Source organism: Nomascus leucogenys, chromosome 8 (assembly GCF_006542625.1).
Source record: "Nomascus leucogenys isolate Asia chromosome 8, Asia_NLE_v1, whole genome shotgun sequence".
In the NCBI taxonomy this organism is placed as follows: Eukaryota; Metazoa; Chordata; class Mammalia; order Primates; family Hylobatidae; genus Nomascus; species Nomascus leucogenys.
This window is the reverse complement of record NC_044388.1, coordinates 20,272,900-20,286,724: the sequence shown is the minus strand read 5'-3', so window position 1 is coordinate 20,286,724 and position 13,825 is coordinate 20,272,900. Positions and strand designations below refer to the sequence as shown.

Here is a 13,825-nt window from a genome sequence, read left to right as displayed (position 1 = left end):
GATTTGGGGCCTTCATGATTTGGATGGCAGCTGTGATCCAATGTCATTTATTTCCATGTGGATATAATAGGCCTTAAGAAGTTGTGGCAAATAGAAGGATTAGTAACATAAGCAAGACATTCTTCTATCTAGGGATGTTTATTTTTTAAAATCTGGTGTATAAGAAGCTTATGGGTTAGATACTTGAACAGTAATTAATAATACTTGAAACAAAATTCTGATGCCTGGGCTCCAACAGAGGGGGCTTCTGTATATATCAGTGTGGTTTTTGCCAATGCTCTTGCAAGAAGGGTGACATCTTGCCCTTCTGAGAGGCCCACACCTTGTAGGGCTGGACCTGCTCACTCATTTTATGCCTTTGGTTGAGCCCGTGTTCCCAGACGGCCTGTACTGTAATTTACAAAATGAGATCATTCTATAGCTCAAGTCCAACCCTCTTGTTGTATAGATTAGAGAAGCAAGTCTCAGAGAGGAGCTCATGGTTTGAATTATGAGTTCTGATTCCTTGATATTCTTTCCACAATGCGTGTTCAAAGTTGTAGAAGTCTTTAGAGTATATCAAGGGCTTTTGTATATTTCCTTTTGATGCCTTTTTATAAATTATACTCTGAAGTGCTGTATTTTATTCTTTAAACTGCATTCTAACTGTTCTTTAGAATTTATTCTGAAACATCATGTTCATTTATTCTTTTAACAAATATTCACTATGCACCTACTATGGGGTAGGCATTGAAGTAAATGCCATAGACAGTTATTGTATGATGGAGCCTGCAGTGACATTTTAGTCAAAACCAATAGGTTTATGACCTTTACTGACCTTACAAAATAACCCACATAGTTATTAGGGGGCTAATGTTTGTGACTTTCCGTATTTCATCTTTTCATGCCACTGTCCTGGCTCCCCAAATAGATTGTGTGCTCTTGGAGGAAGTATTTTATGTGTTTTACTCTGTGTCCAAAGCCTATGGCAGTTCCATAAATTATCTATAAACGGCAGTGTTGGAAGACTGGGAAAGTGACGGTTGTTAGATGTGTTAATTAAACTGTAGCCCGTGTTTCTGATAGGTCTTATTTGTTTTGGTTTTAGGAGCTGGTGGCATAAGCATTCCTGCCTTCTGTCCTAATCCAATTTCCTCTGATAAAGGTGTTATTAAAATGTGATATCAGACATTTCCCAGTAAAAGAACTTGAGAAACAGTTTCCTTCTGTGGATGTGCTGTGCAATCCAGTTGTAGACACTTCTCTACCTGGGATCCTTGATCTCTCCTCTTCCCCTTTGTGCATGATATTTTTGTCGATTCCCTCATTTGAAATAATACCTCATCCTCCCATATTTTATCAGCATTTGCACGAGCACTTGCCTTCCAACCTGCCTTCATTTCCTCTTCTCCTTTCTTGCTGAATACTCACTCTGCCAAGCACTGGAGATATAAAGATGTATCAAACATACTTGGTCGCTACTCTAAAGAAGTTTGCAGTTCAGAGTGGGAGGTGGACATGTAGGCAACCAGATTACAAGTCTCCAGGCAACCTTTTTGTCTGTTTTGCCCACTGCTAAATCCAAACTGCCTACAACAGTGCTAAGAACATTGTTGGCACTTGAGGAATATTTGCTGAATGGATAAATAATCTCTCAGACCCAAGCATGCATATATATATAAATTATAAGGTCCAGTGAGACTACAGAGGTGGGAAAACTTTGCTAAATCAGGTTCTAAATCATGAGTTGGATTTGGTCTGGCAAAGATTCTATTCTTATTTTAGGTAAGGACTAGGTCTTTATCTTCATTTTCTCATATTGTCTGCAGTAAGCTTCATGCGTCTCGATTGTTCAGAAATGTGTGTGGCGTTGGAATGAAGTTTTTTCTAGCCAGACAAGAACTCTGCATCTTCACTTCTCAGATTCTTTACCCAGACTGTATTAAAGGACATACTGGTCCTAGTACTGCTGCCAAACCTCCTCGCCACACCTACTTCTTCCCAGGGCTGACCCTGGAAGATTTGTAAGGCCTCTGCCTTTTGAAAAGATGGAACCAGGATGGTTTGCACAGCCTCTCCTGCTACAGCAGGCTCCCTGGGACTTGTCTGGAATGCTCCAATATGGTGTTCAGCTATGCCCCAGAGTTGCTCAAATCAGTGGAGTTTGCTTCCCATGCATAGATCCTTACTTTATCAATCACAGGATATTCCAAACATGGCCTTTTGCTTCTAGAAATTTCTGGAATTCCTGCTGTGTGAAGTTTAATAGGCATAATAGTTGGATAAATGGGGCTTTTAATCACTTCCTCAGTAATTAACTCAATTCAGCAAATACTTCTTGAGAACCTTTTCTAAAGCAGGCACTGACCTAAGCAAGTGGGACGTTCAATGACAAGGAATGAAGAGTCCAGTCCTGCCTTCAAGGAGTTTATAGGTGTTAGTGGTCTGTGTGTATGTGTGAGTGTGTGAGAGTGTGTGTGTGTGTGTGTGTGTTACTGGGTAAGGAGGAGAAGTGGGGGATTAAGAAAGTCTTTCAGTAACTTCAGTACAAGGCGGAATATGATAGGTACCAAAGAAGAGGAGGGACTTGGCAGTCCAGGTGGCTAGAATGAGTGTCTGGGTGTGGACAGATTTGAGAGTGTGGAGGAGTGGTGCCATGGAGGAAACAAAAGTAATGAAAACCAAAGGAGGTAGAGTCATATGGTACCCACAGGATGGACAGCCAGCACAGGAAAATAAGGGTAAATAATTATCTAGCCTCACAGTTTGTTTTGACAGGAAAACTCAATGTGCCTTCCAGATGCTCCAGAAATGGGATAAGGCACCAGGGAGGCTAAGCTGAGAATTTAAGCTTTAGCTCAGCCATGGACTGGTTCTGTGACCTCAGATCCTCAGGTGGGAGTGCATGGATGGTGCATTTGCAGCCTATGGCCCTTATCAACTGGAGACTGTGGTTCCTAAAGCTGTGCCCTTCTCCCTCTACTGGAGCTCCATATTCTGGCCAGCTTTTGTTGCATAAATCCTGAGTGAGGGATGCTTAACCAGGGAAGCTAGAAGGCAGGCATTAGGGAGAAGGAAAATAGTGTAGAGGACAGAGGGAAGATGACCTGACCTTTATTTCTTACCATATTTCAGGACTTTTTGCTCCTTTGACTGCGGAAGGAGAGAAAGAGAAATTAAACTTTCTCTTTCAGAATGCGATAGTTTGCCATTACTTTTAATGGCAAAACTGCAATTACTTTTGCAATATTTGTGGCATGTTTGATTTAGGATTTAGCAGTCTAAACCTCCAATAAACTGTTTACATACTTACTTCCAATCTCATGGATTCAAGAATTATACCAAGGCCTTTGCTATGCGGTTATAACTTGTTAAATAATTTCTTTTTCCCTTTAGTGTCTGCACCTCTTACAGGGTTGCAAGCTTTATCATGTGCCTTTATATTTTGCTAAATTAAGCTTTTTCTCCCTACTTTACCAAGTCACTTTAACACCTTATGCCATAGGTTATAAAATAGATTGCCCCATAAAAAATACAGTTTCTCATTCGGAATGAGTGAGATTTGTCTTCACAGATATTTTTGACCAAAGGAATGCAATCAAAAGAAGGGACATGATCATTCATTAGTCTATTATTACCCTCTTATTTTGTCTCCTGGCAGTGGCTAGGGAGCTTTAGCCCCCATCTCTATGTGGCTGATCTACATGTGCTGAACATCCCCACAGGAAATAGCAAGGCCAGCTGATCGATGCCCAGACCTCAGCCTGTGTGCCTTCTCTCCAGATGTGCAGTTTGGCTATTGGTCTACCCTGAAGTGGGCTTGGGGTGCCCTTCCCTCAGATGTGATACTAACTTTGAATTCCCAATCAGCCTCTGAGAGTTTGAGCATTTGAAAGTATGAGAAAGGGTGCATTGGTTCACTTGGTAGCTATTTAAACTTGGAGTTTCTTTGGGCCTCAAGTCTAGTTTGGGGTATATCTCCTCCAAAATGGCCAATTAATTCCTTAAAGTATCACTCATTCATTCTACTCTCTACCTCAGGTCCTTCCATCATAGAATCACAGGATCAGAGAATTTTAGAGTTAGGAGGAGCCTTAGAGATGTGATTCAACTCTCTCCAAAGGGACCCCTACTATTATATCTGAGGGTCTGTATATTCTAAATATTTTTTTCACTTTTCCTTTGGTATGGGAAACTTTGAATTTTGGAAAAGTTGGAAATTTAGCACTGCCTGCTGACTTCCTATACCAAATCCAAACTTTAAGATGTTACAAAAGAGACAGGTTGAGCCGTCAAAGGACCAAGAGTCATCGAAAGAGTGGCTTCCCCCAAATAACTACAGGGCTGGAAGAGGGGATTGGGAGTGGTAGAGCCTAGATTATAACACTGGTCATTTTCTTTTCTGAGAGGCTGCCCTCTTCTATATCCATCTTATCTGGAGAAATACAAATTTCACCCTGTTCCCAGGCATATATTACCTGCCAAGGGAATTAAAATAAGCTTACATGTGACAAAAATTATTCATTTCAGAAGCATGAACAATAAAAAAGACAGACTAATCAGAATAACTTACACAAAAACAGTATAAATAATGGAAAAGACAAATAGGAATGTGAAGTGAAAATAGTGAGACATACTATGTTGGGGCAGGTAAGGGAATATTATTTGGTAACCAAAGGATAGCAATTTGGCAGTATCCAAAGAAACTTAAAGTAAATATACTTTTGACTCAGCAGTTCCACCTCTACAAAATTAAGCTATTGCCACTATTTTGGAGCCAAGATATGCAAAGTGGGTATACACCTAGAGAAGGGTGTATACACAGCTCTGAACATTTATTGGCTTCTGAATTCATGTGGCTGTACAGAAAGGCCTCCTCTTTATCTTTGAATTCTTATGATCTCCTATATTTAAAGAGCACCAGTGAAAATATGAAATAAGGAGATCTAAAAATTCTCTTCTCCATAGAAAGCCCATAGTAATGGATTGTAAAACAATATTAAGATGCTAAAACTCCATAAATTTATCTACCTGTTCAATGAAATCCCTATCAAAATCCAGATGCCTTTTTTTTTATTTCAGAAATTGACAAGGTGATTCTAAAACACATATAGAAATGCACAGGGCTCAGAACAGCCAAAACAACCTTGAAAAAGAACAAAGTTGAAGGACTCACACTTTCCAACTTCAGAACTTTCTAAAAGGTAGCATAATCAAGACTATGTGATACCGACATAAGGACAGAAATATAGATGAATAGAATACAATTGAGAGTCTAAAAATAAACTCATCCACTCATAGTAAATTTGTTTTTGATGAGGGTGTGAAGACAATTCAATGGTGAAAGAAAAGTCTTTTCAACAAATGGTACTAGGACAACTGTAATTGTATATCCACATACGAAAGAGTGAAATTGTATCCCTACCTCACACCACACACAAAAACAACTTAAAATGGGTTAAAGAACTAAATGCAAGGCTAAACTATAAAATGCTTAGAAGAAAACATGCAAGTAACTTCATGACTGTAGGCAATGGTGTTTTAGATGTGACACTAAAAGCACTAGGAACAAAATAAAACAAAAAACCCCAGATAAATTGGACTTCATCAAATTTAAAATCACTTGTGCCTCAAAGAACACATTTAAAAAGTGAAAATACAACACACAGAATGGCAGGAGTTTATTAGCAAGTCATATATCTGCTAAGCATCTAGTATTCTAGCATCTAGAATATATAAAGAATTTTTATATTACAACAATAAAAGACAAATAACCCAGTTAAAAATGGGTAAAGCATTTAAATGGATGTTTCACCAAATAAGAGATACAAATGGCCATTAAGTACCTGAAAAGATAACATCATTCATCATTAGGGCAATGCAAATGAAAACCATTTATACCTACTAGAATGGCTATAATAGCAAAACAGAAAATAAGTGTTGATGGCAATGTGGAGAAGTTGGAACCTTTATACACTGCTGCTGAGAATGTAAAATTGTGTGGCCACTTTTGAAAACAATTTTTTTTTATTATACTTTAAGTTTTAGGGTACATGTGCACAATGTGCAGGTTTGTTACATATGTATCCATGTGCCATGTTGGTGTGCTGCACCCATTAACTCGTCATTTAGCATTAGGTATATCTCCTAATGCTGTCCCTCCCCCCTCCCCCCACCCCACAACAGTCCCCAGAGTGTGATGTTCCCCTTCCTGTGTCCATGTGTTCTCATTGTTCAATTCCCACCTATGAGTGAGAACATGCGGTGTTTTTGTCCTTGCGATAGTTTACTGAGAATGATGTTTTCCAGTTTCATCCATGTCCCTACAGAGGACATGAACTCATCCTTTTTTATGGCTGCATAGTATTCCATGGTGTATATGTGCCACATTTTCTTAATCCAATCTATCATTGTTGGACATTTGGGTTGGTTCCAAGTCTTTGCTATTGTGAATAGTGCTGCAATAAACATATGTGTGCATGTGTCTTTATAGCAGCATGATTTATAGTCCTTTGGGTATATACCCAGTAATGGGATGGCTGGGTCAAATGGTATTTCTAGTTCTAGATCCCTGAGGAATCGCCACACTGACTTCCACAATGGTTGAACTAGTTTACAGTCCCACCAACAGTGTAAAAGTGTTCCTATTTCTCCACATCCTCTCCAGCACCTGTTGTTTCCTGACTTTTTAATGATGGCCATTCTAACTGGTGTGATGGTATCTCATTGTGGTTTTGATTTGCATTTCTCTGATGTCCAGTGATGATGAGCATTTTTTCATGTATTTTTTGGCTGCATAAATGTCTTCTTTTGAGAAGTGTCTGTTCGTGTCCTTTGCCCACTTTTTGATGGGGTTATTTGTTTTTTTCTTGTAAATTTGTTTGAGTTCATTGTAGATTCTGGATACTAGCCCTTTGTCAGATGAGTAGGTTGCGAAAATTTTCTCCCATTTTGTAGGTTGCCTGTTTACTCTGATGGTAGTTTCTTTTGCTGTGCAGAAGCTCTTTAGTTTAATTAGATCCCATTTGCGAATTTTGGCTTTTGTTGCCATTGCTTTTGGTGTTTTAGACATGAAGTCCTTGCCCATGCCTGTGTCCTGAATGGTATTGCCTAGGTTTTCTTCTAGGGTTTTTATGGTTTTAGGTCTAACATGTAAGTCTTTAATCCATCTTGAATTAATTTTTGTATAAGGTGTAAGGAAGGGATCCAGTTTCAGCTTTCTACATATGGCTAGCCAGTTTTCCCAGCACCATTTATTAAATAGGGAATCCTTATCCCATTGCTTGTTTTTGTCAGGTTTGTCAAAGATCAGATAGTTGTAGATATGTGGCATTATTTCTGAGGGCTCTGTTCTGTTCCATTGATCTATGTCTCTGTTTTGGTACCAGTTTCTCAAAATGTTAAATATAGAGTTATGATAAGACCAAATATTTCACTCCTAGGTACTTACTCCAGATAGATGAAAACATATATTCACACCAGCATGTACATAAGTGTTCATAGCAGTATTATTTATAATAGCCCAAAGTAGAAACAACCCAAATGCTCATCAACTAACAATGTTTTAAATGTTTTATATATATATATATATATATATATATCCATACAATGGAATATTACTCAGCCATAAAAAAAGAATTAAGTACTGATACATACTATAACATGGATAAATCTTGAAAACCTACTAAATGAAAGAAGCCAAACATAAAGACCATATATTGTATGATTCTGTTTATACAAAATGTCCAGAATAGGCAAATCCATACAGAAAGAAAGCAGATCAGTGCCAGGACCTATAGAAGGGGAGCGGGGGAATGGGGAATGACTGCTATGGGTTTGGGGTTTCTTTTTGGGGTGATAAAAATGTTGTTTCCTCTGAACTGGGGGCTTAATCTAAATGATTTATAGGGTCTTCTCCACATCTAGCTTCCAGTGATTCTATCAATCTTCCTGAATGAGTAACAATTTCAGAAGAACTCTAAAAATCAGCCCTTATACCTTTGGTATCTGTTTTAAGGGAGATCTATTTTTTGAGTATTGTCCATTTTAATCTATTTCTATTCTTATAAAGAACAAACTCTGATTTGGTTAAATTCCTGAGATTTTAATTGCCCATGAAGCGTTCTGATTGATTGTGAACTATGGAAAAACCAAACCTAAGGTAGTTTGTGAAATTGAGCATAACTGTAAGTGAGGAAGCAGTTTTCACAAAGGCTCAATGAAGGAAGAGACACGTGTAACTGTTGGCTTTTTAAGCCAAATTATAAACATATACGATAGTGGCATAATAAAGGGTAGAGAATAGTGACTACATAAATTTTGTGAGGATACTAATTTTGTATAAAGCTTATGACATAGTGGTTAAGAGGTTAGGTGATGCAATTGCTTTGTCTGGGTTAGTACTGTGGATCGATCTACCTGTTACCAAGCCATTTGGTGCTTGTTTCCTTATCTGTCACATAAGTGTAGTAATTGTACTTCCCTATAAGATTGTTGTGAGGATTAAATTAGATGACACTTGTGGAGCACTGAGAAAGGTGTTTGAGCCTTGTCCAGGACTCAGCAAACATTAGCATTAATATTTTCAACAAATACTCCAAATGCTTGATGAATTTTATAAACACACTTGGCACTGCTTGACAAATACTTGTTTACAGTGTACCATGCCCTAATACAACTATCTTGACAGTTACTTAATGGTATAAAATAAAATTTTTCATATTGTAAATAATTTTTTTTTGCAGAACAAAAGTAAAAATCTTCACTAACAAAATGAAGATCCTGCTAATTATATTTGTCCTAATCTTTTGGACTGAAACATTGGCAGACCAGAGCCCAGGTATCAGTATATTTTATGTTTATTATTATTTAGGAAATATTTTTACATCTCAGTAAACTTTAATAAGCAGAGAGAAATAATTTATTTACTAAAAATCAAAGTATGCAGCATTTAGTAATTGTTATACAATATCAAACGAACTTAACTTGTGAAAGACAGCACAAAGCCATGAGCAAAAGTCATGAGTTATGTTGCACCTGGCTAGAAAAACTTCAATTATCCATTGATTTGCTTCAATCTCAATATTACATGTCTCCATGGATTGAGTCAGTCCATTTGTTTATAGATCCATTTGAATCTTGATCTCATAAATGAAAGAAAAGGAACCCCACACAGAAAACAAATTCTAAGTATTTTCATGACTAAACCATTGCTTTCCTTTCCTTTTACAAGCATGAAATATATATTTACACACAAACACACACACGTAGTCATACGTCACTTAACAATGGGTGTACTTTCTGAGAAATGCATCATTAGGCGATTTTGTCATTGTGTAAACATCGTGGAGTATACTTATACCTAGATGGTGTAGCCTACTACACACCTAGGGTACATGGTGCAGCCTATTGCTCCTAGGCTACAAACCTGTACTGCATGTTACTGTGCTGAATATTGTAGGCAAGTATAATACAATGGTAAGGATTTGTATATCTAAACACATCTAAACACAGAAAAGGCAATACGTTGCACTACCACATTATGACAGCTATGATGTCATTAGGTGATAAGAATTTTTCAGCTCTATTATAATCGTGTCTTTTTGAGACAGAGTCTCACTCTGTCACTCAAGCCAGAGTGGAGTGGTGCAGTCTCGGCTCACTGCAGCCTCTGTTCCCTCAGCTCAAGCAATCCTTCTGCCTCAGCCTCCCAAATAACTGGGACTACAGGTGCATGCCCCCACACCTGGCTAATTTTTATATTTTTTATAGAGACAGGGTTTCATCATCTTGCCCAGGCTGGTCTCAATCTCCTGGGCTCAAGTGATCCTACCACCTTGGCTTGCCAAAGTGCTGGGATTACAGTGTGAGCCACCATGCCCAGCCAGCTTAATTTTAACCTTATGAGGCCACTATCATATATGCAGTCTGTTGTTGACTGAAATGTCATTATGTCATTGTGAAGCACAGGACTGTGTGAGTGTGTGTTTGTGTGTGTGTGCGTGTGCGCCTATCTGTATAGGAAAAGAGAGAAAACATGCATGAAAAGTAAGTTTTTCTACTCTCTTGTAATTACTAAAAACATCATTCAAAGAAGTATTTTTAACTGTGCATTCTTACTGTGTTACTCTAAGATTTCCTGATGAATTTCTGAGTTACCTTGAAAGAGCCAGTTGTTAGACATTTACTAGCACATTACCAATTTCAAGAGCAGCATGGCTGACAGTGACTGCTAAGGTAGATACTATTGGCACCTCCCTTGCCAGACTCTTCTTCTCTGGCTGGTGCACCCACCTCCCAGCTACTGTGAATATTGCTGGCAACAGCTCATGGCTGTGCCCCATTTTCTCAAGGGAACTGTTCTCAGCTTTCCCACTTAACCAAGAGGTTCTGCCTACAACCCTCTGCTCCTTCTCTCCAATTTCTGGGGACGGTCTGCAGCCAATGACTGTCTAATAGGGTAGCACAAAAAACTGGCTGTCTTGCCTCAAAGAGGGACAGCTTTGCTGTAATTTAGGCTCCAGAGCCCCTTGCAGAGCAGGTCAAAGCTAGACCTTACCTGATGACATGCCCTTCTCTGCTTGTTCCCTGTCCTGTCCTGTTTCTCTTACATTGCGTGCCCTCAATCAAGCACTTTCATCTGAATTCCCTGTCTTAGACTCTGTTCTCCCACCTGAGACAATCGCTTACTCTATAATGTTTTCAAAAATTGCTGTTAGTCCTCAGACAACTTTGGCCCATTCTTACACTGCTATGAAGAAATACCCGAGACTAGGTAATTTACAAAGGAAAGAGGTTTAATTGACTCAGTTGCTCATGGCTGGGGAGGCCCCAGGAAAATTACAATCATGGCGGAAGTGGAAGCAAACATGTCCTTCTTCACATGGTAGCAGGAGAGAGAAGTGCCAAGCAAAAGGGGAAAAGCCCCTTATAAAACCATCAGATCTCATGAGAACTCATGAGACTCTCAGTATCACAAGAACAGCATGGGGGTAAGCACCCCCATGATTCAATTACCTCCTATTGGGTCCCTCTCATGACACATGGGGATTATGGGAGCTATAATTCAAGATGAGATTTGGGTAGGGACATAGCCAAACCAGTCCAGTCAGGGACTTTCTGAGTTGGTACAATATCGGAGTTTGGGGTTCTGGAACTAAAAAAGAAAAGAAGTTTATTGTCTCTTGTATATCTGTTGGCTAACTTTACTAAAGCCCTTTTCTTTGACATTTTAGCAAAGGCAATTATAGTTTCTTCTGTTTGACCTCCAGAAGACACTTTTCTTGGGATTCTGATATACACTTAACACTAGCGCATAGTCTTAAATAAGCATTGTGGTCTAAAATATAAAGGCTGAATGATAACTTTGTTTTTGCTTGTTGTTATTTTATTTTGATAGGGCCAGGCCCTGTGTATGCAGATGTCGTGTTTCTGGTGGACAGCTCCGATCACCTGGGACCTAAGTCGTTCCCATTCGTGAAAACGTTCATCAACAAAATGATCAACAGTCTCCCCATAGAGGCCAACAAATACCGTGTAGCCCTGGCCCAGTACAGCGACGAGTTTCACAGTGAATTCCATCTGAGCACCTTCAAAGGCAGGAGCCCCATGCTGAACCACCTCAAGAAGAACTTTCAGTTCATTGGCGGGTCCCTGCAGATAGGAAAGGCTCTTCGGGAGGCTCACAGGACCTATTTCTCTGCACACACAAATGGGAGAGACAAGAAACAGTTTCCCCCAATTTTGGTGGTCCTGGCTTCAGCTGAGTCTGAGGATGAAGTGGAAGAGGCTTCGAAAGCCCTGAAGAAAGATGGGGTGAAAATTATCTCCGTGGGGGTGCAGGAAGCTTCTGAGGAAAATCTGAAGGCCATGGCCACATCCCATTTCCATTTCAACCTTCGGACAATCAGAGACCTCAGCACATTTTCCCAAAACATGACACAGATCATCAAGGATGTAACTAAGTATAAGGAGGGAGCCATCGATGCTGATATGCAAGGTAAGGAAACCCTTGGTTGAAGAGATGCCTGATCCCCAGGTGGGTCTACATCTTTCCACTCTCACCTCTTGCAACTCATGTTAGGTTTTCATGATTAGCCATGTTGAAGTATTGGAAACTTCGACACATCATTCCTACTCGCTTCTGCCTTTGCTTGTCCCATTTTTTCTGACAAGAGCTCTATCTTATTGCACTCCTTTGCTTTCTTATAGCTTGAATAACTCCTGTCATCCTTTAAATCTCATCCCTACATTCTTTTCCTCTTGGAATCTTTCCTTTCTAATTTCTTTTTGGGTTTCGGTTCCTCGCACACAGCTTATGACAGCAGCACTTCTCGTAACTATCCATTTCTGTGTTTGTCCTCCTTCCCTTCCCCACCACCATGAAGCAAGAAATAGGTAGCACACGAGGGCACGATTGACAACTTATCTCTCTCTCCTTTGTGCCAAGCACAGTGCCTGACAATGAGCTGGTGTTCTATTTCTTAATAAATTAATACATGAGGATCTTACAGATAAGGAAATAGGATCACTGTCTATTCTCTTTCCTTCACCATCTTGTTACAGTATGAGGCTCACAATAAATATTCAATAAATGCTTGTGAACTGATATATAGTGATACTCAGTGAGAAGAATGATAACCTTAGAATGAGACACTATTAGTACATGTTCATATTTTGTGTTCGACCAGGAAGAAGAGGGAATGCCCTCTGTGGTGCAGTAATGCAATGCAGTGGACCGCATTCTGCTGTGTTGAGCCCTGCATCTGCCGTGTTGTCCCATCCTGGACTTTTAGAGGTTAGGAGCAAAGACTTCGGAGTCAGGAAGGTCTGAGTTCAAACCCTGGCTTGGCCACTTAGGACATGGAGTCCCTTACTTAACCCTGAGCATCAGTTTCCTTACCTGTAAAGTGAGGATAATAGTGTCTACCATAAAATATGAGTGAGGTGACTTGTATGGCATTTGGCACAGTGTTTACTATTATTAATAGTAACAACTATTTGCAAATAAATACTAACCTGAGAAGGTCATTCTTGGAGTTCGTTTTAGCTAACTGTGGGGTTTCAGAGTAGATTGGTAGATTTATGAGAATTATTTTTAATTCCATAAATATTTTTGAGCTTTCACCAGGCACCAGGTACTGGAGGGATAGTGATAAGTAAGACATGCTTTCTGCCTTCTAAGAACTCACAGATGGGTAGTTCTTGGCAAGGTTGAGCTTATCTATTGGCTATGCTTTCCACAGCTGCAGTTCATCCACCTGTGCTTGGAGTCTATGTTTTATGTGAATATGGTGTACTTTCCCTTAGATTCCAAATTTGTGTGACCAACTGCTTACCTGGCATCTCCTCTTCAATACTCAGTAGTTTCTCAAACTTACCGTGTCTGAAACAGAACACAAATCCCCCCTGTAACTTGTTTTTCCCACTATCTTCCCTATCTTGAAAAAAGACACCACCACCATTCATTCAGTTGTTCAGGCCAAAAACCCAGGAGTTTTCACCACTTCCTCTTTTGTTGTCAATACTCACATCCAATTTATCCAGCTTTCTGTTCTACCTCTAAGTCACGTATCAAAACTATCCTTGTCATTCCATCTTAGCAGCTGTAATACTTGTCCAAGAATCATTATCTCTTTCCTGGACTAGGGCCGTTGTTTCTTAATTATTATCCCTGAATTCATTATTTCCTCTCAGCAACTGGAGTGATATTTAAAATATTTAAATAAGATCATGTGACTCCCAGAAGATCTGGGCCCTGCTTCCCTCTGGCCTCATCCGTCAATGTTTCCCCTCACTCATGGCTCCAACTACTCTGGACTTCTTGCTTGTTCCCACCTCTTGCTGT

General features: G+C 39.5%; 1 protein-coding gene across 2 annotated transcripts in view; it reads left to right on the top strand.

Moving 5' to 3' along the window:
- The window catches only part of COL6A5 (collagen type VI alpha 5 chain), a 134,692-nt gene that overhangs the window by 20,488 nt on the left and 100,379 nt on the right, over nucleotides 1-13,825 (top strand). For both annotated transcript variants that reach the window (XM_003265397.2, XM_012508361.2), the window contains exons 2-3: nucleotides 8,724-8,818; nucleotides 11,378-11,977. In XM_003265397.2, the coding sequence (XP_003265445.2) occupies nucleotides 8,752-8,818; nucleotides 11,378-11,977 (667 nt within the window). In that variant the 5' untranslated portion in view covers nucleotides 8,724-8,751. The remainder of the gene's footprint in view (nucleotides 1-8,723; nucleotides 8,819-11,377; nucleotides 11,978-13,825) is intronic.